The 26,238-nt window shown below is 47.2% G+C and overlaps 1 protein-coding gene, 1 non-coding gene and 1 pseudogene across 5 annotated transcripts in view; 1 reads left to right on the forward strand and 2 right to left on the reverse strand.

Moving 5' to 3' along the window:
• Positions 1–382: 382 nt before the first annotated feature.
• On the reverse strand, positions 383–7,485 carry LOC136319180 (arginine--tRNA ligase, cytoplasmic pseudogene; annotated as a pseudogene).
• TRNAC-GCA (transfer RNA cysteine (anticodon GCA)) lies at positions 5,683–5,758 on the forward strand. The gene has a single exon. It is a non-coding gene; the product is annotated as a tRNA-Cys (tRNA).
• Positions 7,486–12,641: 5,156 nt separating the features above from the next.
• The window catches only part of ELOVL5 (ELOVL fatty acid elongase 5), a 97,902-nt gene continuing 84,305 nt past the window's right edge, over positions 12,642–26,238 (reverse strand). For all 4 annotated transcript variants that reach the window (XM_066252661.1, XM_066252657.1, XM_066252669.1 and 1 more), the window contains exons 4-8: positions 20,266–20,343; positions 19,248–19,419; positions 17,424–17,548; positions 14,266–14,400; positions 12,642–12,925 (exon numbers count right to left, since the gene is read on the reverse strand). In XM_066252661.1, the coding sequence (XP_066108758.1) occupies positions 12,782–12,925; positions 14,266–14,400; positions 17,424–17,548; positions 19,248–19,419; positions 20,266–20,343 (654 nt within the window). In that variant the 3' untranslated portion in view covers positions 12,642–12,781. The remainder of the gene's footprint in view (positions 12,926–14,265; positions 14,401–17,423; positions 17,549–19,247; positions 19,420–20,265; positions 20,344–26,238) is intronic.

Below are 26,238 nucleotides of genomic sequence, written 5' to 3' on the forward strand. Positions count from 1 at the left end.
AGCATCAACTCATCATTGTGGCACCTGAGTTGTTCACTGACTGCTTTCTCATATGTGCCTCAACCAGGAACCTCCAGCTGAGCCAGTGGCCTTGGGCTCAAGCTGGATGAGCCCACACTCCAGCCAGTGACCTTGGGATTCTGAACCTGGATCCTGAGTCCCAGGCTGATGCTTTATCCACTGCGCCACCATCTGGTGAGGCTAGGATGAGAGATTTATCTATCTATTTATTTATTTTGAGATTTTTATTTATTTATTTTATTTATTTATTTTTTTAGTTGACAAATCTCCTTTACTTGTTTTTATATCCACATGATTGTAAAAAAGCAAAAGGTGCTAATGGCCACTTTGATAAAAAGACAGTGTTCAGCCCTCAGAAGGATTACACTCTTTGGACGGGTTTGATCCCCAGGATGTCCAAGCCCTTGGCCATGACAGCGGCCACCGCCTCGCACAGCAGCATCTGGCCCAGGTTCACCTTCAATACCTTTTCAGTCTGCCGATCCTTCCCCACACAGTAGCAGCTGTCGTACAACTCAGTGAAAGTCGTCGCCAGCTCATAGATATAATCACAGAGAACGTGGAGGAACAGGTCATCTAAGGTCTTCTGCAGAATCTCAGGGAACTGTCAGGTGCACCGGCCCAGCTTCCACTCCTTCTCGTGGTCCAGGACGACCCTGGTCTCTCGGGCAGCTTTCCGGAGCATCTCTTCCTCCACATTGGCCTCTAGACGGGCAATAGACCTGGTCCTGGTGAAGGCATACAGCAAGTAAGCGGCTGTGTTTCCTCTGGATCGTCCAGCATTTTGTCAAAGGAGAAGATGTAGTCGTTCAAGCAGTTATGGGAAAGGTCGGCATATTTGATACAGCCATAAGCAACGGACGTCTGAGCAGCCTTCAACTCCTGTGAGGTTAAGACCTTGTCTCTTTCTTTTTCCTTCAATTTGTCCATGGATCATTTTAGACCTTCTTCCAAAAGGTCCATGAGGCGTACTGTTTCACCTGAGCGTGTTTTAAACTTGTCTTCCCCGAGCACCACACCAAATCCAGCATGACACACTCGCGTCACTTTAGGGTCATACCAACCAATCCTTTGAGCAGCAGCAAATAGATTGTCCACTGTCCACCACAGAGATAATCATATTTGCCTTTTCCTCAGTTATTCTTTGTTTAATAGCAGCCAGGTCAGATGCATCATAGGTATAACCCCCATCTGATTTGACTATGGTTAATGGTATGGAACATCCTGGGACAAACACAATCTTTCTGCCATCATCCACTTGCACAAATCCTTTATCTTCAAATTCCTTTACAACATCATTCATCCTTTTTTTTTTTTTTTTTTTTTTTTTTTTTTTTTTAAATTTTTTTCTTTATTCATTTTAGACAGGAGAGGGAGAGACAGAGAGAGAGGAGAGACAGAGAGAGAGAAGGGGGAGGAGCTGGAAGCATCAACTCCCATATGTGCCTTGACCAGGCAAGCCCAGGGTTTTGAACCAGCAATCTCAGCATTTCCAGGTCGACGCTTTATCCACTGCGCCACCACAGGTCAGGCCCATCCTATCTTGATAGAAGGATTCCCCCCTCTCTATTAAAGAGATGTCCAATGCATCGTAGATTTTCTTAAACTCCTGGCGGGAGACATCACAGATAAGCTTCCAAGCTTTTATAATATCTGGGTCTTTACTCTGAAGCAGAACTTACACACTGGTATGCGCGCTTCTTAAATTCCTCCTCAGTATCAAATCTCTTCTTGGATTCCTTATAAAAGGCCTGAAGATCCCCAATAGGAGGTGACACTGTTAGGTAATCTGGAAATTTATCTTGCAGGTGAGCAATGAGCATGCCAAACTGGGTCCCCCAATCTCCTACATGGTTTAACCTCAGCACATCATATCCTGCAAATTCAAAGAGGCGACCCATGCTCTCTCCTATGATAGTTGGCCTGAGATGGCCCACGTGCATCTCTTTAGCTACGTTGGGAGAGGAAAAGTCAACTATAACCTTCTTGTGCTTGGATTAACTCTCTGTTCCTCTGTTTTCAGCATCTGAGAGATGCCCATAGCACGGTTACAGGGGTAGTCCCCGAACTTGGGCTGTGACTCGGGGTCACTATCAGAGGAGGGTTCTCCAGGTCTGGGTACACCGCCTTATGGCTCGGCCGAAGATCTCCTGTAGGCGCCTATTGATGTTCGTCATGTTTTTAGTTGGTTTGTTCCTTTCTGCTTGAAGACTCTTTAGAAGGATATTCAGTCGATATTTTAATTTTAAATTTTCTTCCCGCAACTTGTCCAAATTTGGCGAAGCTTCTAAACTGCCACCGTTTTTCAACTGATCAGTTTCAGCAGTCAGCGACTTGATCTCTTTTTCCTGCCGCAGCAGCCGCGCGGAGTACTTCGCCACCAGCCCGTCCACCCTCCTGCCAGCGTCCTGAGATTTTTATTTTTTTTTAACAGAGGCCGACTTCATTCCTGCTACACACCACCTCCCACCGACCTCAACTGTTATGTAGGGATCAAAATTCCTTCCGAGTCCCACCTGTAGATCAAGTGGTGAATAGAGATCCTTGGGTTACCACAGTCTTGACATACGTTTCGAGTTTATGATTCTCACTCCCATAAAACCTAAAAAAATTGAGATGCAAGTGTTTTGGTTTATGCCGTTAGTGTCGTACTTACAGACTACATGGGCGGACTCGTTTGGCTGCATGCAGCAGCAGAATACGCAGGGACACGGAACGAGTGAGGAAGCTGGCGTCCCCAGGATGCTTGCCGTCGCCATATTGGACTGTTAAAAGTGCAAGCCTTCCGTTTGTGTTAGGTGAGGGTGTGTTTCAACTTGCACCAAAATTCGAGTTACGTCACTGTTGTTGGAACGAAGCTGTGTCATTACCCGAGGACCCCTTATATTTGTATTTTATCCAATCCTTGAGAATCATGCTCTGAGAAGGTGAGGAAACTTGACACGGTCATACTATGTGGTAGTCAGTTTGGGCTGCTCTAACAACATACCATTCCAGGTGGCTTATAAATAATGGAAATTTATTCCTCACAGTTATGGAGGGAGGCTGGAAGTCTGAGGTCAGAGTGCCAGCATGGGTGAGTTCTGGTGAGGCTCTCTTCTGGGTTGCACGTGGCTGACTCCTCACTGTCTCCTCATGTGGCAGAGCGCAGAGAGAAGAAGCAAGCTCTGTGACTCTCTCATAAGGACACTAATCACATTGGGAGGGAGGGTTTCAACATATGAATTTGGAGGGGACCTAAACATTCAGTCCATGACATGCAGTTATTAAGTGATGGTGGGATTTAAACTCAGATCTACCTGGGAAGCCTGTTTTTCTTACTCTGTACTATACAGTATAGTCCTTCCTGAGTACTTCCATTCATTCATCAAAACGATCATCTGTGTGTTTTGTGCTATGCTGGGCACACACAGATATGAGACAGTTCTTGCCTAACCAGGTGGTGGTGCAGTGGATGGAGCATTGGCCCGGGATGCTGACCCAGGTTCAAAACCCCAAGGTTACTGGCTTGGTGCAGGCTCACCAGCTTGAGCGTGGGGTCACTGGCTTGAGCGTGGGATCACAGACATGACCCCATGGTCGCTGGCTTGAGCGTGAGGTCACTGGCTCAGCGGGAGGCCTCCAGTCAAGGCACATATGAGAAAGCAATCAGTGAATGACTAAGGTGCCACAACTATGAGTTGATGCTTCTCATCTCCTTTCCTGTCTCTCTCTCTAAGAAAAAAAAAAAAAAAGTTCCTGCAAGCAAGTGTCTTAGAGTTGAGTGGGCTGTCTAGAATCCTAGCTCTCCCAGAATGGAGTGAGGTTATAATGCACAGAGACCACACCCGCCACACACACACACACACACACACACACACACACACACACACTTCAGACTTTCTGAAATAGAGATCTGCCTTATTCTTCTCATTAAAGGACCTTGCCAGCTGCCAGGCAGGATGTGGCATGGCCATGCCTGAAAAGCATCCAGTGACCCACCTGCCCTTGGTTGACATTGGTACTAGAGTTCGCGATGAGGTTTCAATTACGTTTGGATCCCTGTTACTTAAAAGGATCACCCTGCGATGACAGTTAACATGACAAGTTATTAATGTGGAAGCCTGCCCATCACGTGTGGGCAATGCAGTCCAGGGCAGCCATTTCTGAGTCCCTGAGTGTTCACACACTCGTCAGAGCCAAGGGGAGGGCCCCTTCATGCAGTGCGGGACTGTCACTCAGTTGGAAAACAGATGGCTCTATCGACAGCTTCCAGACGACTTTCCAGAGAAGGTATACAACTACTAATGATATTCAGTTCGAAAATATAAAATACCACCTTAAACACATTGATAAAAATTCCAATATCCTTACGTATGCTTCAAAATAATCTCAGTTATAAACAGTGCCTAAGATTATTCTTGATGTCAATATCCCGGTTGTTCCCTCCAGAACAGTTCCCAGAATTTGTAATTATTTTGTCTGTCTTTCTTCCAGATGAGGTTATCTTTTCATTGTTGTTTCCCCAGCAACTGGCCAGGTGCCCAGAGCAGAGAAGGCTCCCATCCTGTCGTCCTAGCATTGGCACAGGGCTTAGGGGAAGCAGCACGTCCCTGTGATGCATATATCATACCTACCTGTGGCCCAGATGATTTCTTTAGTGTCTGGGAAAAACTTGGGCTCACAAGTTTTCTTGTGATGCTAAAAAAGTGTTATGTAGTTGTCTAAATTACAATTGTCTCAATTTATCCTTTTTTTTTTTTTTTTAAGAAATTTGAGCTTCTTTACCAAAAGCTCATACTAACTGAGCTTCAATCAAGGATAAGAGGATAAGGTTGTGCAAATAATTTGCCTTGAGCAATGGAGTTTAAACTCTGATGCAAATTGACCAACGCTCACCTTCTTCCTTAATAAGTGACGGTTACTGTAAAATACTGAGCTGAACCCTTTCTACTGCAGTTCCGCATTTAACCTCGGCCATCTGAGCTAAGTATGCCTATTTTCCTTTACAGCTGACGAAACTGAAGTTCCAAACATTAGTGAGATTAACTTGCTCTCGGTCCCACAGTAAATAGCAAGGCTTTATTCTAAGAAGTGTGATGTCACCTCCAAACACACACAGACCCTCTTCCAGCACAGATAGGAGGGCTCTCTGTGCCCTAAGACACATATCCCACTGCACCCAGTTCTAAATAAAAGTGCAATTTAAGATGTACTTGTACATAACAATTTCCCTCTTCTGTGCCTCTCTGGGCACCTTCCCCCTTAAGATAGGCACTGTGTTCTTAGGATTTGAATTCCGACTATTCCCTTGTAAGGGCATGTGTGACTTTTTGCCTTGGTCTTGACATATACTTTACCCAGTCCTCCTACAGCAGAGGGCCAGAGCCGTACGTAAACAGCACAGTGAAGGAGCAGACAGGTTAATTCCTGGTCACGTGGCCTCCGAAAGGACTGACAACCTTAGCATTTCATGAGGGAGTACAGGAAGGCACGAGGTCATTGGAACCTGGGGCTGATGGCTTGCTACGAATAGGCCCCTGTCTGATTAAGAACATTGTCAAGGGGAAGGCATTCAATTTGCCTTGAAAAGTGCTAGTTTGGTTTAAAACACTGCTAAATTCATCAGTTAAGGGAAATGCACAACTATGTTCATTATTCGAACAAAGAATGACAGTCTCGGCCCTGGCTAGTTGGCTCAGTGGTAGAGCGTCGGCCTGCAGTGCGGGAGTCCCGGGTTCGATTCCTGGCTAGGGCACACAGGAGAAGAGCCCATCTGCTTCTCCACCCCTCCCCCTCTCCTTCCTCTCTGTCTCTCTCTTCCCCTCCCGCAGCCGAGGCTCCATTGGAGCAAGGTTGGCCCGGGCACTGAGGATGGCTCTGTGCTCTGCCTCAGGTGCTAGAATGGCTCTGGTTGCAGCAGAGCAACGCCCCAGATGGGCAGAGCATTGCCCTCTGGTGGGCGTGCCGGGTGGATCCTGGTCGGGCGAATGCAGGAATCTGTCTGACTGCCTCCCTGTTTCCAGCTTCAGAAAAACACACACACACACACAAAAAAAAGAAAAAAAAAAAAAAGAATGCCAGTCTCCTATGAATTTTTTGTTTACAAAGTGACATGGAATCCTACTCATGACACATTCCTTCAGGTACACCAGGTTTTCAGATTTCAAATGCCATGTCTGGTTTGGAGAGATTTATAGAATGGCGGAGGCCCTCTTTGAATCTGCCCATCTGACAGATGATCCCAACTGATGCATAACTAAGACACGAGTCCCGAGTCTTGGCACAGTCACCTCCTGCTCCTGCTTAGGAGAGCGTGGGGGCAGGAGGTGCAGCTGAGGACACATTGTTAAGGCAGAATTACTACTCCCCCCCCGGGGAACTCGAAGCAACATACTACTCCATCAATGAGAACACCCAAGTTCCACCCTCTTCCCCTCTACCTCTTATTTTAAACATAAGCCGTTTCACCAATCATTCAATAGTTCAGTGGTATGTGCTCTGTCTCACTGTCTCGGCCTGCAGCTCTTTTACTCATGGCGTCTCCAGTACCAGGAAGACCTTGTCTCCCAGGCAACCTTCGGTCACCAACTACTGAAATCCAGACTGGCTCTGCAGGGTCAGATTAACCTACTCCTTCACATCCAGCTCTTCTTTCTCACCTTGCTAGGAGACTTCTCTCTGCCTGGACTCTCAGAGCTGGTGCCTATCAATCACATGGCACTCGCCACAAACCATCCTGTGCTGAAGTCATCTGCGGGTCTGTTTGATCCCAATCTTTGCAAAGACTCCTGCGGGGACTAAAGTCATTTCTCACAGACCCCCGTTTGCTCAGTACTCCTGACTCAGTCCTCTGTACCAAACACTCAAGCAGGGAAGCAAGCAATATTCTTCAAAGGTCTGGTGAACTAAAGCAGTGGTCCCCAACCCCAGGGCTGCGGACCGGTACCGGTCTGTGGGCCATTTGATACCAGTCTGCAGAGAAAGAATAAATAACTTACATTATTTTCATTTTATTTATAGTTAAGTCTGAACAATGTTTTATTTTTTAAAAAATGACCAGATTCCTTCTGTTACATCCGTCTAAGATTCACTCTTGATGCTTGTCTCGTAAGTTCGACAATTATATTTAAAAATACCACAGTTTTTACGCCGGTCGCATAATTTTATTTTGTGCATTTATCCATCCCACCCTAAAGGCTGGTCGGGTGAAAATATTTTCTGACATTAAACTGGTCCGTGGCCCAAAAAAGGTTGGGGACCAGTGAACTAAAGAACACTCAATGGGCGACAGAGGGAGCAGTAAGCACTGTGCAGGAGAGTCTGGCTGAGCTGAGAAAGGGGACAACCATCAGCAGCCACCGCTCAGACCTCTGCCACAGCTACATCAGCAGCTACTGGGTCCCACTCTGCTGTTTCTACAACCTCCAGTCTGGAGCCCATGATGTCTTCCAGGACCTCAGACCACAAGCCGGGCGCAGGCATCCTACACAAACCCTGGCAAAAATCAGCGCAGGAACGTTGTCCCTTCGGGTAACTGTCATAAATAGACTGGAAAAGAGAAGATGAAGCTCCTAAATGTCCAGGATGAGAAAAACATGTTTTAAGTCTCTGTTTGGAATGAGAACTAATGGCTACTGGTGCATTCCATGAGAGCAGAGACCAAACAAGGCCAACACCGTCTTCTCCAGTGGAGACAGTGCTCCCCAAATGGAGAGAGCAGAGGAAAACAGGACTGGTGGCTGAAGTCTCAGACTGATGAGGGGTAGACAGGAGGAGACGCCTGTTTGAAATGAGCTCCAATGAAATACACCCAGGCGCTGAAACAAGCCGGGGTGCGGCTGCCGTCTTGCTGGGGGAACTAGAAACTCCGAGAAACAATGAATAGAAGACCAGAGGCTGAAAACAAGGCCCTGTTTACCAAAGGGGAAAAGAAGTAGATTCTAAAAACTCTAGAATGGTGAGCTTAATGTAAAACTCTGGCCAAATACAGAATATACACAAGATGGCGAACAGGTTGACGCCTAACGACTGCTGGTTTCTTTTCAATTCCTGAGTCAACAAAGTAAGTGTCATCATCCACATGAACTTCCTTTCCTTTCTGACAGGATGACCAGAGCGACCAGCCAGGGAAATAACAGCAAAACAAGAGCTGGTGATTCGGAGGCCAGTGAGGTGGGCTGAGCATAACACGCTCTCGAAGGTGACAGTTACCTTCAGTATTTACTCTGTGCCAGATGTGGCTCTAACAGCTTTGTCATTTCTCTACTCTGCCCACAAAAATTAGGAGATCAGGGAACATGCAGATACTCCTGTACTTTCAGCCTTTTGTATAGTGCATTTTCACCAATAAAATAAAAGTCGGTTTTGCTTCTCACTTGCATAACTGAACAGCTTTCTTTAACTTTTCTTTTAATTTTATTTTATTTTGTGTCAGAGACAGAGAGAGTCAGACAGAAAGGGAGTGATAGGAAGCATCAATTCTTCGTTGTGGCACCTAAGTTGTTCATTGATTGCTTTCTCGTATGTGCCTTAACCAGGGGGCTACAGCAGACCGAATGACTCCTTGCTCAAGCCAGTGACCTTGGGCTCAAGCTGGTGAGCTTTGCTCAAACCAGATGAGCCTGCGCTCAAGCTGGCGACCTCGGGGCTTTGAACCTGGGTCTTCTCCAAGTTCCAGTCTGACACTGGGACAAACCCTGGTCAGGCTTGTCGTTTGCTTTTTGATGTTCTTGTTTAATTAAAAAAAAAAAAAATCAAATCAGCCTGACCAGGTGGTGGTGCAGTGGATAGAGTGTCGGACTGGGATGCGGAGGACCCAGGTTCGAGACCCCGAGGTCACCAGCTTGAGCGCAGGCTCATCTGGTTTGAGCAAAGCTCACCAGCTTGGACCCAAGGTCGCTGGCTTGAGCAAGGCGTTACTCGGTCTGCTGAAGGCCCGCGGTTAAGGCACATATGAGAAAGCAATCAATGAACAACTAAGGTGCTGCAATGAAAAACTGATGATTGATGCTTCTCATCTCTCTTCGTTCCTGTCTGTCCCTATCTATCCCTCTGACTGATTCTGTCTCTGTAAAAAAAAACAAAAACAAAAAACCCTAAAAAACCCAAATACTTCTTTTATTGCTTCATGTTCATTTTGAAATGCCCCCTAGCAGCTGTGAGCAGTGCAGGAAACCCTCCTAAGGGCCCTGTAATGAGGCAGCAATGTTCTTCCCACTGAGCTGGTGAGAATTCTGAGGCAAAGCTGAAGCCATCTCCCTAACTCTTACAGCAGGGCCCAACCAGGCAAGGGGCCCCCAAATCCTGCCTTTCCACATGGATGGCAAGGCTGAGGAAGAGGGGCAATGGGAGGGCACACGGCTCGCCTGGCTCTGCCCTCTGGCCCGCTCACTGCTGGAGGGCTGGAGGGCTGGAGGGCAGCCTTCTGCCGGCCACGGCTGGGAGGTGCCACTGAGCTCACTTTCCCCGCACGGTGAGGTCGTCAGGGCAGAAAGGAACACTACGGGAGAGCTTTGTGGTTTAAGCGGGTCAATTCCAGGGCTGACATTCACACTGGTTTGATCACCAGTTCATCACCAGATCAGCAACCAGGACAGAGGCAGGCCATGAGCCACGGGTGTGGCCAGCACAGCCCTGGGAGGCGTAAGCCAACACGGTTATCAGCCTGGGTGTTCAGACAGCCCTGTTGTGACCTTGGCTTCACCAATCCAGTCTTCTCAGTAAGGGACTCGCTATTTTGATTTCCAGGAGTTTGATTTCTATGCCCTGTGTTTTGTTTTTTTTTCAATGTTTCTGGACTTAAAGAGGGCAAAAACAGGATGTGATTAATCATCACCACCAAACCTCCAACAGTCCTTTTGTACTTTTCAGATAATGTCCCAAATACTAAATGCAGTTTCTGATGACATTTAAAAGAGGACAGTGACAAACTAAAAGGCACTGAACAGCAGGGTCACAAGCCCACGCTGCGGGCTGTGAGGTATGAAGCAGATGGGAGGAGGAGGGGCACTCATGCCATCACTCCCACGGAGGACGTGGAGGGACCCGAGTCCACAGTGGGCTGGGCTGGGAGGGGCAGGGCCAGGGACATGAAATGGTCTCTGGCAAAGAAAGTGATAGAGCTTTGGGACCAAAGTGGGATCTCATTACTTTAGAGTAGGGGGTCAGCCAACTAGGTGAATCTCTGGTCTAGACTTAGGAAAGAAACTTGAACAGCCTGGGGTGTGGAGGAAGGGAGGAGGGAGAGAAGGAAGAGGAGAAAAGGAGTGTTCTTAGAGGCAGGGTCTTTGGTGGAGGAAGCTGGGAAAAGCGGGGAGGAAAGGTTTAGGGTGGGACCAGCAGCATGCCTTACTGGGCGACAACTGAGCAACAACTTTCAGTTTCTTTTCTTTTTATTTATTTTTTATTTTTTTTATTTTTCTGAAGCTGGAAACGGGGAGAGACAGTCAGACAGACTCCCGCATGCGCCCGACCGGGATCCACCCGGCATGCCCACCAGGGGGCGACGCTCTGCTCACCAGGGGGCGATGCTCTGCCCCTCCAGGGCATCGCTCTGTTGCGACCAGAGCCACTCTAGCGCCTGAGGCAGAGGCCAAGGAGCCATCCCCAGCGCCCGGGCCATCTTTGCTCCAATGGAGCCTCACTGAGGGAGGGGAAGAGAGAGAAAGAGAGGGGGGTGGCGAAGCAGATGGGTGCTTCTTGTGTGTGCCCTGGCCGGGAATCGAACCTGGGACCTCTGCACGCCAGGCCAACACTCTACCACTGAGCCAACCAGCCAGGGCCTTCTTTTCTTTTTTTTTAATAATTTTTATTTATTGATCTTAGTGAGAGAAGAAGGGAAAGAGAGAGACAGGAACATCAATCTGCCCCTGTATGTGCCCTGACCAGGGATCGAACCAGCAGCCTCCGTGCTTCTGGACGGTGCCTGAACTGACCAGCTATCTGGCCGGGGCATAACATAAACTTTCCAACTGAATTGTTCACCTCTATCTGGGTGAGCTCCTAGAGGGGGAAGAAAGTGGATTTTCCTCTAGTCTTTCATAACTGGCAGCACGAAAACCATGCAAAACACAAGTACAGGTAATCAAAAATGTTTTAATGATTAATGTTTGGACATTATTTAACAGTGTGGGTATATCCAGATGAGCTAAAGCACACTTTGACAGCACACTATTGAATGTTATAGTTTCTGTATTGAAATATGTAAAGACTTTCGCAAACTAGTACCTAAGAAGACATACATTTACAAATATACACATTCTAGATTTGATAAGGTAAATGTAAACAGATGCTGTGACTCCTTCCAAACAGAAAACCCACAAGACTAATAAGAGAACCAACTGGCTCCCTAGAATATGAATGTGCAAAATTAAAGCATGATATTTACATAAATATCAAACCACAATTAGTTTATACATTGTCAATGACTTTCTAAGATGTCATGAGTGGTTCAATGAATATTTTCCCCCCAATGGAGAAAGAATTCAGAGACTAGATTTTGACACTTTAAAAGGACACACACAATAGACCTTACCTGTTTGACCACTGCCTCACAGGTGTGAGACATGATTTTTTAAGTAGTCTATAATTTTTAAACAAGCGGTTCTAAACAAATCATTAGATTCTAAGCAGAAAAAATTACAGGTGCTATTAGATTTACATTAAACAAATGATCTCTATCCAATTTCCCAGTTCTCTTAAGTTATAGCTATCTGTTTAATTTTACCTTAAAAAACATTTTTTAAGGAAGGTCCTTTTTACCCCTTTATTAATTTTGGTAAGCTAGGCACATTTTAAAAGGAAGTTTGTGTCAAAACAGATAGCAGTACAGAAATCAACCCACACTTGGACCCTGGCAACCATTGCTCATTTATGGGACTCCATCAAACGTTAAATCATCTACCCTTCCTCTCGCCCTGTGCATCTCCTCTCGCTCACGAGTGGAAAGCAGAACGGGCTTTGTTTCCTGTATAAAAACACTGAGCACTTCAGAAATTAAAAATGGCCTACTCATCCTACAAACTTCCTGAAACTTTAAAGATAAAGAATATATATTTAAGTTTCATCAAGACTGCTTTAGAGCCCCCCCTTTTTACATTATTAATAGTGGCACTCAAAATAAAAAAATAAGATCTGTTAAAAAGTTAAACTGACTGTTGGTTCCACTAGATCTGAGCCTGCCTGATTTAAAGCCAGTATCACAAACCCGAAGGTGCCGTTTCTGATCTCACTTGTGCAAGTCACGTGAAATTATGTCACACGCTAGTTCCGTAACTCACGTTTTTTTTTTTTTCTAATCAGGGCTATTAAAAATGAATAAAAAGGTGAAACCCTAATTTAAAGTAATAAGCTTTGGGCCCTGCTTTTTAAATTTTAAGGCATGTGTGTTTCTCTACTGTAACATTGTACAAATTTACAATCACATGCATGATCTACAGTAAAAAAAAAAAAGTCTGGATTACAGTGTTTTTAAATTGTGAGTCACAATTCAGCACCTATCATGTTATAACTAATAAGGCAACAGCAGTGTTGTATACTACAAGAACACTCCCTCCGCAGTGTAGCGCAGGGGTCGGTGAGAGCCCAGAAATGTTAAAAACCTTATGCCTACTTGTCTAATCTGTACATTTTCTACGGGTTTTGAACTGATGGAGAGGTCCTACATGAATCACACTATTGTAGGCCGCACTAGTTACAGCAGCTGTTAACGAGCATCGGGCACAACTCATACTGTGCTTACAATCAGACGACACGGTTTGGAGTTTGCAGCTCTGTGACCTCAATCCTTCCGCTGCTTCCTCGGCCTCACACTGTTTTCCAGGGACGCAAAGCGGCTGGTGTGCCCGTTGGCAGCAGCCACGGACCCGTTCTGGTGGTCCTTCAGGTGCTCTTTCCTCCGGGAGGCTCCCTTCTTGTTGTAAGTCTGGAACACACAGGGCAGACGGCGCACTGACCGGGGCTCCGCAGGGGACCCTGCTGGGGACCGCATCCCCTGCACTAACCTAGATCCTTCCAGCACTCCCTGCTATCAGGAAGGAACTCCTCCATAGGACAGCAACCATGAAAACGTTTTCTGGTTTCCTTTTTTTTGTTTTGCCACTGGTTTCAAGCACTCTTCCGTATTTTGAGACTTAGCTTTTTAAGTAAGTTCAGAGTCAAGGGCCGCAATATAAATACTATGTATTTTAAAAATTAAATAGAAAATTCAAATTAAACCTTATTGTTGTGCCCTTTCAGTATCTGGACGGCAGAGGACAGGGGTTGTGCAGCTGAACTGGTTTCTCGAGCCTGTAGCATCTCTCCCTGGACTCACGCCCCCCGTCCGCAATGCGCTCATTACTCCAGCAGCTATTTCGGCCCTTACGTACAAAGGGCTCTGCTGTTCTACAAAAGGAACATTACTGCACTTTCACTTGGTCCTGGCCTTCAACCTCCCTTGTACCTGCTGACTGTCCCAAAGTGTAGCATAAACTATTAGCCCAGCGGTATCTGAACTCAACTCAAATGTGCCAGCCCCGGTGTGTGTGAATCAAGGTACAGGAGGGAACAGCAAACAGGAAACGTGGCCGAACCCCCAGGTGCCGGCTGGACATGACCAGGCTTTCCTGGCCCTGCGTCTGTGCCCTCTGTCCTTGCTCCTGACCTCCTGTGCCTTCCCTGGAACTGGGCACTGCCCACGGGAGCGGGAGCATACGCCATCCAGGGGTGATGGGAGGCAGGGGAGGCAGCTGTGGCTGCAAAGTGGTCAGGCTCCACTGGACTAATCTGCCCTGAATGGACCTTTCTGAGAGCAGAACCCTGCATTACATCATGCCCTTGGAAATGAACCGAGCCCGAGATGCGGGAGTGGGTGTGCCAGGAAACGGACAAAGGGCAGCTATCTATAGCTGACAGACTGTGACGGAAACTTCCCCGGACGGGTAGTTCAGCCGTGAGGTTCGGAGCAGCGGCTGGGAGACCTCCCACTGAACCACCTGCCCCGTGTCTGCTGCAGGACTCAGGACGCAGCGCAGGAACCAGCTGAACAGTTTTGCTTTCCCCATAAATCCCAAGTCTCCCTTCCCAAAACTCTAGAACTTAGGCCTGGGGTGGATTTAGCACCTTCTACGCTAGCAGTGAACTCCCCTCCCAGAGGCTAAACGAGTGCCCACTGCCCGGCCCCCAGCAGGGCCTCCACGTGCGTGTGTCCCCCTTCACTGAACAGACGAGGGCCCCTGCTGATCAAGCCCTGCCTCCCGACCGCCACGGAAGAGGGAGACATACCTGGATGTAGAAGTTGGTGAAGAGAGCAATCAGAGAAATCATGTATCCAATTTGGAAATAGAGCCAACCGAGAGGGAAGGAACAGGGCCAGACGACACCGCAGCTGGTCTGCACGATTGTCAGCACGAACTGAAGCTGGTGGGGGAGAGGGGACAGCTGAGCGCGTGGCAACAGCCCACGGACACGGGGCCATGCCAGACTGGGCTCTCTCCTCTGCACCCCCCATTTGAGAATTACACTCATTAACCTTTCTGTCGGAACCACACATACAAAGCATACACTAAATTTATCCCAAACAATGTATCCTTCTGTATTCATTTTATATATATTCTACCCACCCTCCAAGTCACTATACCACCCTTCCTGAAATTCAGGGACTAGTTAACAATACTGTCTTATATATTTGAAAGTTGCTCAGAGTAGATCTTAAAAGTTCTCATCCCAAGAAAACAAAAACTAACTAGGTGGATGTGTTAACTGACTTACTCTGCTATTCATTTCATAATATACATATATTACCAAATCAGTATGCTGTACACCTTAAACTTATACAATGTTATAGCTCAACTGTGTCTCGATAAAGCTGTAGGCAAAAAGAAAATATTAAAAAAACCCAAAACACACAGGCATACTTCAAGGACACAATACAGAGAGAAAGAGAAATGCAAAGTGTTTTTGTTTGTTTTCTAAGGGAAAAAGAAAAGGTGCAGGGTGTATTTTTACAGGGAAGCAGCGATAGCTCTGCGGAATGTCTGGTCCCACTGGACACTTTGCTATTGCTTTACCTGTGTTCCCTCTTGGTTTGGTGAAGGCTGATGAGCAGATTTAAAATCTTATCAGGATATAATGCCAAGTCCACAGAATATTCCTGAGTAAATCTTGACAAGCACGTGGAAGTGCGTGGAAAATCAGGCAAGGGGGTTAAAACAGAGCGTGGCTCCCAGAGGGCGCGTCCTCGAGAGGAGGGACAGGGGGGCTGGGCCCAGGGCCCTGGCCCTGCCACCAGTGCCGCTATAGGAAGAAATGTTTTTTCTTTTTTGTTTTTATTCTTTTGTGTGTGTGACAAGGCAGAGAGAGGGACAGATAGGGATAGACAGACAGGAAGGGAGAGAGATGAGACGTATCAGTTCTTCATTGGGGCTCCTTAGTTGTTCATTGATTGCTTCTCATATGTACCTTGACTGGGGTTACAGCAGAGCGAGTGACCCCTTGCTCAAGCCAGTGACCTTGGGGTCATGTCTATAATCCTACGCTCAAGTCAGCCACTACACGCTCAAGCTGGATGAGCCTGCACTCAAGCTGGTGACCTCGGGGTTTTGAACCTGGGTCCTCTGCATCCCAGTCCGATGCTCTATCCATTGCGCCACTGCCTGGTCAGGCTTCTTTTTCTTTTTTAAGGTAAGTACTCTGAAGTGAGCAATAACGAGAAGTGGTGTTTAAAATAAATCCAGGCAAACTGCATGCGATCTTCTGCCTCCAAAGGCAGAGCCTCACAGGAGACCAACTTCCCCAGTCTGAGCTTTAAATTCTGCTTCTGTGCAGCCACAGCCGTGCAATGGAAATCAATCTCCCCATTGCTTCCCCTTGAGTGTAACAAGAAGGTTAAAGAACAATCATCCTTCTGCACAGGTCGGTGAGAAAAATTAACAAGGATGGTATAACAGCAGGCAAAATGTGATAATGAAATGTCAAACACACAAGGAGCTCAGATCTTCTCCAACTCTTTTTCCAGATTGTTATTTTTTTGTGATAGAGAAAGAGAGAGAGAGAGAGACAGAGAGGGGAACAGATAGGGACAGACAGAAGGGAGGGAGATGAGAACCATCAATTCTTTGTTGCAGCTCCTTAGTTGTTCAGTGATTGCTATCTCACATGTGCCCAGACTGAGGGCTGCAGCAGTGAGTGACCCCTGCTCAAGCCAGCGACCTTGAGCCTCAAGCCAGCAACCCCCAGGCTCAGGCCAGTGACCCCACGCTCAAGCTGGTGAGCCTGCGCTTAAGCCAGCGACCTCGGGTTTCAAACCTGGGTCTTCCACGTCCCAGTCTGAGGCTCTATCCACTGCACCACCTGATTAGGCCAGATTGTTATTTTCTAAATATTGAAAACTCCCAGTTGACCTGTAGGGATCTGAACCGGCCATGTTTTTTTAGAAAACCGTGTTCATTGGGCAAGGCCAGGGCTAGTGTTTCATGTCTAAGCCACCCAGTCAGCTAGTTTTGGCCTGTCGCTTCAGTGTCCTCGTCTACGAGATGTGGACAGCCCTGGCTGGGTAGCTCAGTTGGTTAGAGCGTGTTCCTGATATACCAAGTTTGCCTGTATGTGCCCTGCCTGGTTCAACCCCTACTCTGGGCACATACAGGGTTCAACCAAAATGGGGATAACAACACGAAAGCAGGTTATTGGAACAATTCGTGTAAAATACTGCTTACTTAGCATGAGTGCCTGACATAGTAAACTCAACAGATGTCAGCGTTTACCATTAGCAGTAATAGTATTAATTATGAGTTGTGGAAGAATCCATGTGGGGAGAGAACAGGGACCTATAATATACTGCCAACCAGGGAGAACTTAGGAAAAGGATGGTGAGAAATAACCACAGGTACAAAGCTGCTGGTGGCCCTGGCGCAGGGGACCTTGGGAGGCATCTTCAGCTGAAGCGTGGCGCGTGTTCTTCTCGCCGACGGGTGCTGCACTCCACAGGTCCCCCGGCACCTGCCCTAGCAAACATCCTCGCTGCCTAACAAGCTGCAAGCACCTGGACTCATGCCACTCCACAGCTTGTCTGAAACTCCTGGAAACACGGATAAACAGGTTTCACTTTGGATTTTGGGTTGTAATTAGAAGACACGTAGACAGACAGATACATGCACACGTGCTTTGTGTGCAAACCAAGAACAAAGGACCGAACTTGAAGTCAGAGAATTAAGATTCTAGTCTTTGTTCTGCAACTCAACAAGCTGTTTGCCCACAGGCACAGTTTCTCCATTGATTAAAATGAAGAAAATGCCCTGCTCTGCCTGTTTCGCGGAGTTCTGATGGGAACGAACAAGAAAGGGTGGGAGAGGCACACTGCTGTGCTATTAAGAACAGTCAAGCTGGGAAGGCGGAGAGCTGGGCACCCCCAGCAGCGAGGGCTGGGGAAGGGAGTGACCACTCACCAGCTGCCCCTGCGTGATGTACTTCTTCCACCAGAGGTACGGGCGCATGGAAGGGACAGAGGACAGACCGTAGTACGAGTACATGAGGACGTGGATGAAGCTGTTAAGTGTGGCCCCGAAATAAGCTGCAGGAACAGAGCAGATTTGGAGAGGACGACGCATCAGTGTTTTGTACAGAACAGGTTAAAAAAAAATCCAAGATTCTTTTTAAATCTGAAAATCAGATGCTTTTGAACAGGGGCTGGCCAACACTGCAGCAAGCGCGCCATGAATGCGTAACAGGAATTCTGCTCTGAGCCCAGGGTTAGTGCAGCTTCCAGGGAGGCAGCTACCACGGGAGCCATGAACGCACCTGCTCCCCTGACACCTGAAGGCTTTGCTGCCAGAGCCTCCCCCCACCCCCACCCCACCCTGCAGCTGCTTTTCTTTGCAAGCCCAGTGCTTGGATCACTGTATTGAAGGCTGGGGGTGGGGGTGGGGGTGCAGCAACAAGCACTATGCTTAAAGCAGGCTGTCTCTACACACTGGCCGAGGTCTGGAGAGGCCTTTGAAGTCCCCTCCTAATTACTCCCCAGGACGGCAGTACTGAGGCCATAATTTTTATTGCTAATGCGGTTCAGAGTCCAATGCCTTAGTGATGAAAAGACCCGCATCTGATCACATTAATTTTAACTTCCATAGGACTACCAGTCTTTTTCAGACTCCCTGTCCTCCTCCCTACAGGAGGTGGCCACACAAAGCTGTCTGGCCTTCCCACGTGCAGCCGGCGGTGATCGAGGCTGGGGTCGGGGATGGAGTCTGCACTCCTGGCCATGACAGCAACTGGCTGTGTCACCTGGGACAAGCCACATCAACCTCTGGTTGGTTAAAATCTGTCACGCTGCAAGTTCTTTGAAAATTTAAAACACTTTTCAAAGGTAACAAAGTGCTGTTTCTACTAGAAAGTTAAGTCAGTTGATCCACAGTCATGAGGTGAGACGGAGAGAGACCACTGCCAGAGAGGGGTCTGCCGGCCGGCTGCCCGAGCCTCCTCCGTCTGTTTCATCTTACTCTGAGAGGAGCTGTGTATAGACAGAAAGTCGTCTAGTTCTAAAACTCTATGGCTACGTGAATACTGGCGGGCCACGCTAATAAAGGGCAGTGCTAGCCTCGGGAAAAATATGTGAATAGACTCAAAGGTTCTCAGTCAAATTTGTCAGTGATGGATGGCAGGTATTTTGATTGGGACATTTGTGAGAGCTCCCAAGTTGAACCCTAAGGTGACAACTTAATGTCTGACAATGAAAGAGAGTTCACACACAAGCTTCCCAAAGCTGCCCACGTCCTGCCGGCTCACCGTGTTTCATGGAACGTGGGGGTCGTGACATTAGAGTATGTGCAGACTCTCTGATGTGAGACTTAGCCGAAGTTCTAATCCACAATCAGCCTTGTCTTGGGTGCTCACTCAGTGGTACAATTCCATCTTCCTGCCTGCCTGTCAGTCAAACATCTTCCAAATTGCAGAGAAGCAAGACTGAGAAATAACCTGGAACAGCGGCACTGTATGCCAGAGACACTGTCCCTATTTCTAACATGCCCCAGGCTAGGGATCTATTATTTCCCTCCTCTTGCCAAAATCAGCACAGGACACTTACTGAACTAGAGAAAGGTGTTGTCAGCTGACTGAGCACACAGGTCCACAGACTATCTTTTCAAGCGTCCTGGACCCAAAGTTCAAATACTTGACCTAGAAATCTACAGAAACGGCACCTTTTCTAAAAGCCTTCATTTCAATGCCGCGTTTTTGCTCACACCTGTTCCCCAAACCCTCCACATGAGACTCACAGTGGCCGCAGGGGACCCAGTTCATCACGAACCACCAGATGTTCAGCATGGTGGCGTGGTGGTAGACGTGCAGGACCGTGATCTGGTGGTTGTTCTTCCGCAGGATGAAGAAGAAGGTGTCCATGAACTCTATGAGTTTGGAGAAATAGTACCACCAGAGGACTCGGACGATCTAAGAGGAAGGAGGCATCAATGTGGCTCTGGAATACACCTCTGGCGTGTTCACTAACACCCCAGAACCCCACGTTAGCACAGAGGAGCCCGAGCGCCCTGCGGGCCGCCCAGCAGTCAGGGTGCCGGTCACTCGGCAAGTGGCTTTAACCGAAGAGCATGACTGGGGGTGGCGGGAGGTCTGAAGTGACAACAGGGAAGCTTCGAAAAGGGCCACTGTCACTCTTCAAGACTCAAACAAAACAGGAAGCTCAAGGTTCAAAACCCTGAAGTTGACCTGTTTCCTCAGAGGAGCCTGCAGGGCCATCAGCACAGAAAAGCCACATGAAGGGCACTTCTGGTTTCAGGAGCTGGTGTGGAACGGGTGCCAGGTCCCGCCCTATTGAGTATGTCAAACAGGAGCTGCACGGTAATGCTGGCCCATGCTCAGCCCACACCACCTTTCATGCAAAGAACAAAACACTCAGGAGTGGAGCTCAGGGTCTAAGGGCCACCACTCAGGACACTGAGAGGGATAAATGAAGCCTTTAAGATGTTATTCTTATGATCCTGTTCACATAAATAATGGATAAATGCCGACAAATGCCAAGTATTCACTCCCTCCCCAACTCCCCAGAAACTGTTAACAGGACTTACTTTTATAGAGAAGAAAACTTTAGTTTTCACTTTATACCTTTTCATGTTCAAATTTCATGTTATGTGTACACACAGTATTGCTTTTGAAGATCCTTTTTTAAAATGTCAGCAGGGGTCACCTGAACAGCGAGGTTATAAGCCATTTTGTCTTTTTCTTTCTTTGCACAATTTTTTTTATTAAAAAAACTATTTCAAGCGACAGGAACAGTACCTTCATATCTGCGTCTCCCGCGCTGCGTGTGCCCTGGCAGAAGAAGTTGTACCTGCCTTCCCATACTCCTGTCACTAACTGGGGAAAGAGAAAAAAAAAGACGAAGCCAGTTACCAACATATCAGACCCATAGGAAGCCCGAATTGATCAAAGCTCATTAGCTTCAGCCGTGGCCAGAGCTCGGGCGGTTAGAGAGAGCATCGTCCCGACGGGGCAGAGCTTGTCCGTTCAATCCCCAGTCAGGGCACACAAACAGACCGATAGACTGATGTTCCTGTCTCTCTCTCTCTAAAATCAATTTTTAAAAGTTCATTCATTTCATTATTGAAAATTGACCTTGGGCTGGCTGAGGCAGGTTTACTCTGAGCAAGCCCATGGCAGAGGAGTGTGATAACGGTGAAGATGGAACGACTTGCGCCTCAGCTGCGTAGCAGTCTGCCCGGGGATCACTCAGGCTGCTGTTTTCAGGAAGTGCTTTCCCAAGCTGACTTCCCCAGAGCCCTCCATTCCCAGGGCTATTACCAACGCCCTGCCAAACCCAACCACAGGCTCCCAGGGGCCTCCAGTAGACCCCATGTCACAATCAGCCACTGATTCTCAGACTGGAGTGTGCAGCACGAGAATCATCTCAAGGCCACATTAAAACACTGATCGCTGCTGGGCATCTCTGATACATCAGCAAGCCGCCTGGGGCGCGGCTCCAGGACTTCCTGTTTCTGACCAGTGCCCACACTTTGGGACCCCCTGCTGTAAGCCTAGCGTGACTTAGTCCAGCCTTGTCATCTTCACTGTTTCCTGTTGCTGTGTCATCCCCTGGATCCACGAATTAGACCTCTGAAGACAGGAAATTGTGTCCAATCCTCAGAATTCACAGGCAGCACAAAGGCACGGTGGTGTCAAAGAAAGGACCCCAGACTCGGGGTGCGAGCTCTAGTAACAGCAGCTCACTGTGGGGGCCTACTTCCCTCACGTGCACACAATGAGAATGCCTGGCCTAGACACCCCCAGACCCACTAACAGCCCAGAGGGAAGGTCTGACCACCCTGTGCCTGTCCTACTATGTCCTAGAGCAGGGGTGGTCAACCTTTTTATACCTACCGCCCACTTCTGTATCTCTGTTAGTAGTAACATTCTCTAACCGCCCACCGGTTCCACAGTAATGGTGATTTATAAAGTAGGGAAGTAACTTTATAAATTTTATAAAGCAGAGTTACAGCAAGTTAAAGCATATAATAATACTTACCAAGTACTTTATGTTGGATTTTCACTAAGTTTGGCAGAATATATCTTTATAAAACAACTTACTGTAGTTAAATCTATCTTTTTATTTATACTTTGGTTGCTCTACTACCGCCCACCATGAAAGCTGGAACGCCCACTAGTGGGCAGTAGGGACCAGGTTGACTACCACTGCTATAGACAAATCTTCAGGAAGCTATTCTTCATCCATGTAAACGATAGCTCCCTGCTTCCTCCGAAAACCTAGGGTCCTGGTCGGCAAACTGCAGCTCGCAAGCCACATGCGGCTCTTTGGCCCCTGAGTGTGGCTCTTCCACAAAATACCATGTGTGGGCGCTACTTCGATAAGAATGTACCTACTTATATAGTTTAAGTTTAAAAAATTTGGCTCTCAAAAGAAATTTCAATCGTACTGTTGACATTCGGCTCTGTTTGTTGACTAATGAGTTTGCCAACCACTGACCTATGGGAACCTGGAGTTTTCCTGGTGATGGTCCCTCTGTGGCCAACTGGCACCAGACGGGGGAGAGCAGAGGTGGCTGGCCGTGGTCCTGATCTCACCTTGGTGTCCAACCCGAGGACGGCCCTGGTTCTCAAGTGCGTTCCCCAGTCCAGCTGCACTGGCATCACATGGGAACTTGTAACACACATACATTCTTTTTTTATTTACAGAGACAGAGAGTGAGTCAGAGAGAGGGATAAATAGGGACAGACAGACAGGAACGAAGAGAGATGAGAAGCATCAATCATCAGTTTTTTGTTGCTACACCTTAGTTGTTCATTGCTTTCTCATATGTGCCTTGACCACGGGCCTTCAGCAGACCGAGTAACCCTTTGCTCAAGCCAGCGACCTTGGGTCCAAGCTGGTGAGCTTTTAGCTCAAGCCAGATGAACCCGCGCTCAAGCTGGCGACCTTGGGGTCTCAAACCTGGGTCCTCCACATCCCAGTCTGACGCTCTATCCACTACGCCACTGCCTGGTCAGACAAGACACGTAAATTCTTGAGCCCATTCCAGACCTTCGAAACAAAAACTCTGGGGACGGACATTAAGGCTGGGCATCCAAGTCCTGGATCACAGACCCTCTGTGTTGGGCAGATAAAATATATTATGCTCACTTTGTTAATGATGGCGCTGCCCACATGGAAGCCCGTCACCCAGGTGATATTAATGTGTGTTGGGGGTGGGCTGTGGGCAGGCAAGATGCTTGTAGCCTGGGGCTTGGTTTTAGGATTAAGCCTTTCCCACTCTTTTTGATGTGGGGTGGTACAATCCCATCATGCCCCAGAAAAGTGACTTTGTATTAGAGACTTCCCTATTTTGTATATTGGATTAAAGGTTTGATTTCTACACTATAAAATAGGGGTAGAACGCGAGCTTGCTCTCTTGGTTCCTGAGATTAATATTAGAGAGGAGAGAGCAGAGAGGAGAGAGCAGAGAAAGGCCACGTGGAGGAGGCAAGGTGAAGCAGCCAAGATGACAGAGTGTTCAGTGAGAAGCGAGTTTGTGCAGAGTTTGTGCAGGGAGAAGGAAGGAGATGGGGAACAGAGGTGAATAAGTCTGGTGAGCTAGAAACCTCTGATTCTAGGAAACTCGGATAAGTCAGTAGCTTTGTGAGCACTGAATGTGAGTGGGTTTTGGAGTCCAGTGTGTGTTTTTATTTGCCCGCAGGGTGCAAGCTAGGATTAAAGATGATGGCCCACCAGTTTGTGGCTCCGTTGTTTCTTTACCGACTGTCCGAATCCAATGCGAACTTACATGGGCCAGGCGGCTGTGATGGTGGCCCTGGATACTGGCTTTACACTCTGAGAATCTAATTCTGTGGTTTAAGTGTGGTCCCAACCCAGCAGCACCAGAATCCCCCAGGAATCCGTTAGAAATACGAACTCACAGCCCCACATTTCCCTTACTGACTCAGAAATGTCTGGGTGTGAATCCCAGCTGTGTGATAACACGTTATTTGTGCGATAACAAGTTGGTTGTTTTCCAGGTGAGCTGACGCAGTTCCAGTTTGAGAAACATTGGCTGAAAGCCATGGCTCCCATCCTGCCTGCATAACAGCATGGCCTGGGAGCTTTTAGAAACTGCTAATAGCTGGCCTCCCCTCAGACCACTGCACCAGAATTCTGAAGACAGCTTACAAAGTTCTCAAAGTAATTCTGATGTGTAACTAGTTTTGAGCTCCTTTACTTCAAACAAGGAATGATTCATCTACTAGTGCCTTGAGAAAGATGTAACCAACAACACAGGATTCCAGAGCCTCCCCACACCCCTGCCCTTGAGCAGAGTTTAACTGGGTGAGCAGCACCACTCCTTTAGGGAACAAAGGATTACAAGGATCTAAAGACACAGTCCAGTGTTAAACCTCCACCCCGTCTGATCTCAGAAATAAATCCTGGCAATGGGTGTAGCCACTTTACGGGGTTAGAATGATTGTTCTTCTATTAACTTCCTCTTTGTTATTTACTTCTGCTTTGTCACCTCATACATAAAAAAGCATTAAGATCTAACACGGTTTTCATATCCCAAGATCAGCAGAGATTTAGAAAGCACCTGAGGGGAGGCAGCATTCCACAGGGAAAAGCACCAGGGTTAAGAAGCAGAAAGCCAGGGCTGGTTAGGCACTAATTCCCTTAAGCCAGGGGTCCCCAAACTACAGGCCTCGGCCCCCTGAGGCCATTTATCCGGCCCCGCGGCACTTCCAGAAGGGGCACCTCTTTCATTGGTGGTCAGTGAGAGGAGCATAGTTCCCATTGAAATACTGGTCAGTTTGTTGATTTAAATTTACTTGTTCTTTATTTTAAATATTGTATTTGTTCCCGTTTTGTTTTTTTACTTTAAAATAAGATATGTGCAGTATGCATAGGGATTTGTTCATAGTTGGTTTTTTTTTTTTATAGTCCTGCCCTCCAACGGTCTGAGGGACAGTGAACTGGCCCCCTGTGTAAAAAGTTTGGGGACCCCTGCCTTAGGCCTTGGTTGTTTTTACTGTAAAAAGACGAGGTTGGACTAAATATATCTAAATGTTGTATTCTAATTTTCTACAAGGTCTATGTTAAGACTTCTTGATCCAATCCTTGAAAGACCAGCACCCAAAATGTAATTTATTAGAAGGTAATTTCTCTTTTTGGTCTTACACAACTCTCTAAAGTTATGAAGAGATAAGCATAGCACATAAAGACCTATGAGAAGTTCCAGGAATCAAGATAAAAAGCCTGAGACCACATAGCAGCTCTGTACATAGAAACCAGCACAGGGAGGCTGCCAAAATGAAGAAACAAAGGAACACAAAAGAACAGAACAAAACTCCAGAAAAGCAGCTAAACAAAACGGAGGTAAACAATCTACCAGACGCAAAGTTCACAACACTGGTTATAAGGGTGTTCAATGAACTCAGAGAAAGAGTAGATGAACTCAGAGCTTCAACAAAGAGATTGGAAACATAAAATCAGAACTAAAAAACATAAAAAAGAACCAGTCAAAAACAAAAAATGTATTAACTGAAATGAAGAATACATTACAGGGAACACATTATAGAAGCAGATAAAGCATAAGATCAAATTAGAGATTTGGAAGATAAGGAAGCAGAAAACACCCAATCAGAATATCAAAGACAAAAGAATCCAAAAAAATAGGGATAGTATATGGAGTCTCTGGGACAACATTAAGTGTACCAACATTTGCATCATTGGGGTACTAGAAGGAGAAGAGAGAAAGCAAGGAATTGAAAACTCAAGTAAAGAAATAATGACAGAAAACTTTCCTAACCTGGTGAAGAAAAGAAACATCAAGTCCAGGAAGCAGAGAGAGTCCCAAACAAGATGAACCTAAAGAGGCCCACACATCATGGAGATAAGGCCAAAGGTTAAGGATAAAGAGAGAATCTTAGAAGCCGCAAGAAAAAAGCAGTTAGTTACCTACAAGGGAGCTCCCATAAGACCGTCAGCTGATTTCTCAGCAAAAACTTTGCAGGCAGGCCCCGGCCGGTTGACTCAGTGGTAGAGCATCAGTCTGGCGTGCAGGAGTCCTGGGTTCGATACCCGGCCAGGGCACACAGGAGAAGCGCCCATCCCCCTTCCCCTCCCGCAACCAAGGCTCCACTGGAGCAAAGTTGGCCTTGAGCACGGAGGATGGCTCCATGGCCTCTGCCTCAGGCACTAGAATGGCTCTGGTTGCAACAGAGCAATGCCCCAGATGGGCAGAGCATCGCCCCCCTGGTGGGCATGCCGGGTGGATCCCGGTCGGGCACATGTGGGAGTCTGTCTGACTGCCTCCCTGTTTCCAACTTCAGAAAAAAAAAAAATGCTTTGCAGGCAGAAGGAAGTGGTACAAAACTTTCAAAATGATGGAAAACAAGGACATACAATCAAGATTTCTCTGCCCAGCAAAGCAATCATTTAGAACCAAAAGACAGAGCTTCCAAGACCAGGAATAGCTAAAGGAGTTCACCATCATCAAACCAGTATTACGCGCAATGTTAAAGGGTCTTCTTAATTAAAAAAAAAGAAAAAAAAATTTTTTTACTTACTGATTTTAGTGAGAGGCAGGGACAGGGGTAGAGAGAGAGGGGGTGGGGGGGAGAAAGAGAGAGAGAGGAACATCAATCTGTTCCTGTAGTGCCCTGACTGGGGATTGAACCGGCAACCTCAGTGCTTTGGGACAACGTTCTTAACCAACTGAGCTATCCTGCCAGAGCAAAGGGTCTTCTTTAAGAAGAAGAAAAAAAATATATCAA

This window comes from Saccopteryx bilineata, chromosome 1 (assembly GCF_036850765.1).
Source record: "Saccopteryx bilineata isolate mSacBil1 chromosome 1, mSacBil1_pri_phased_curated, whole genome shotgun sequence".
Lineage (NCBI taxonomy): Eukaryota > Metazoa > Chordata > Mammalia > Chiroptera > Emballonuridae > Saccopteryx > Saccopteryx bilineata.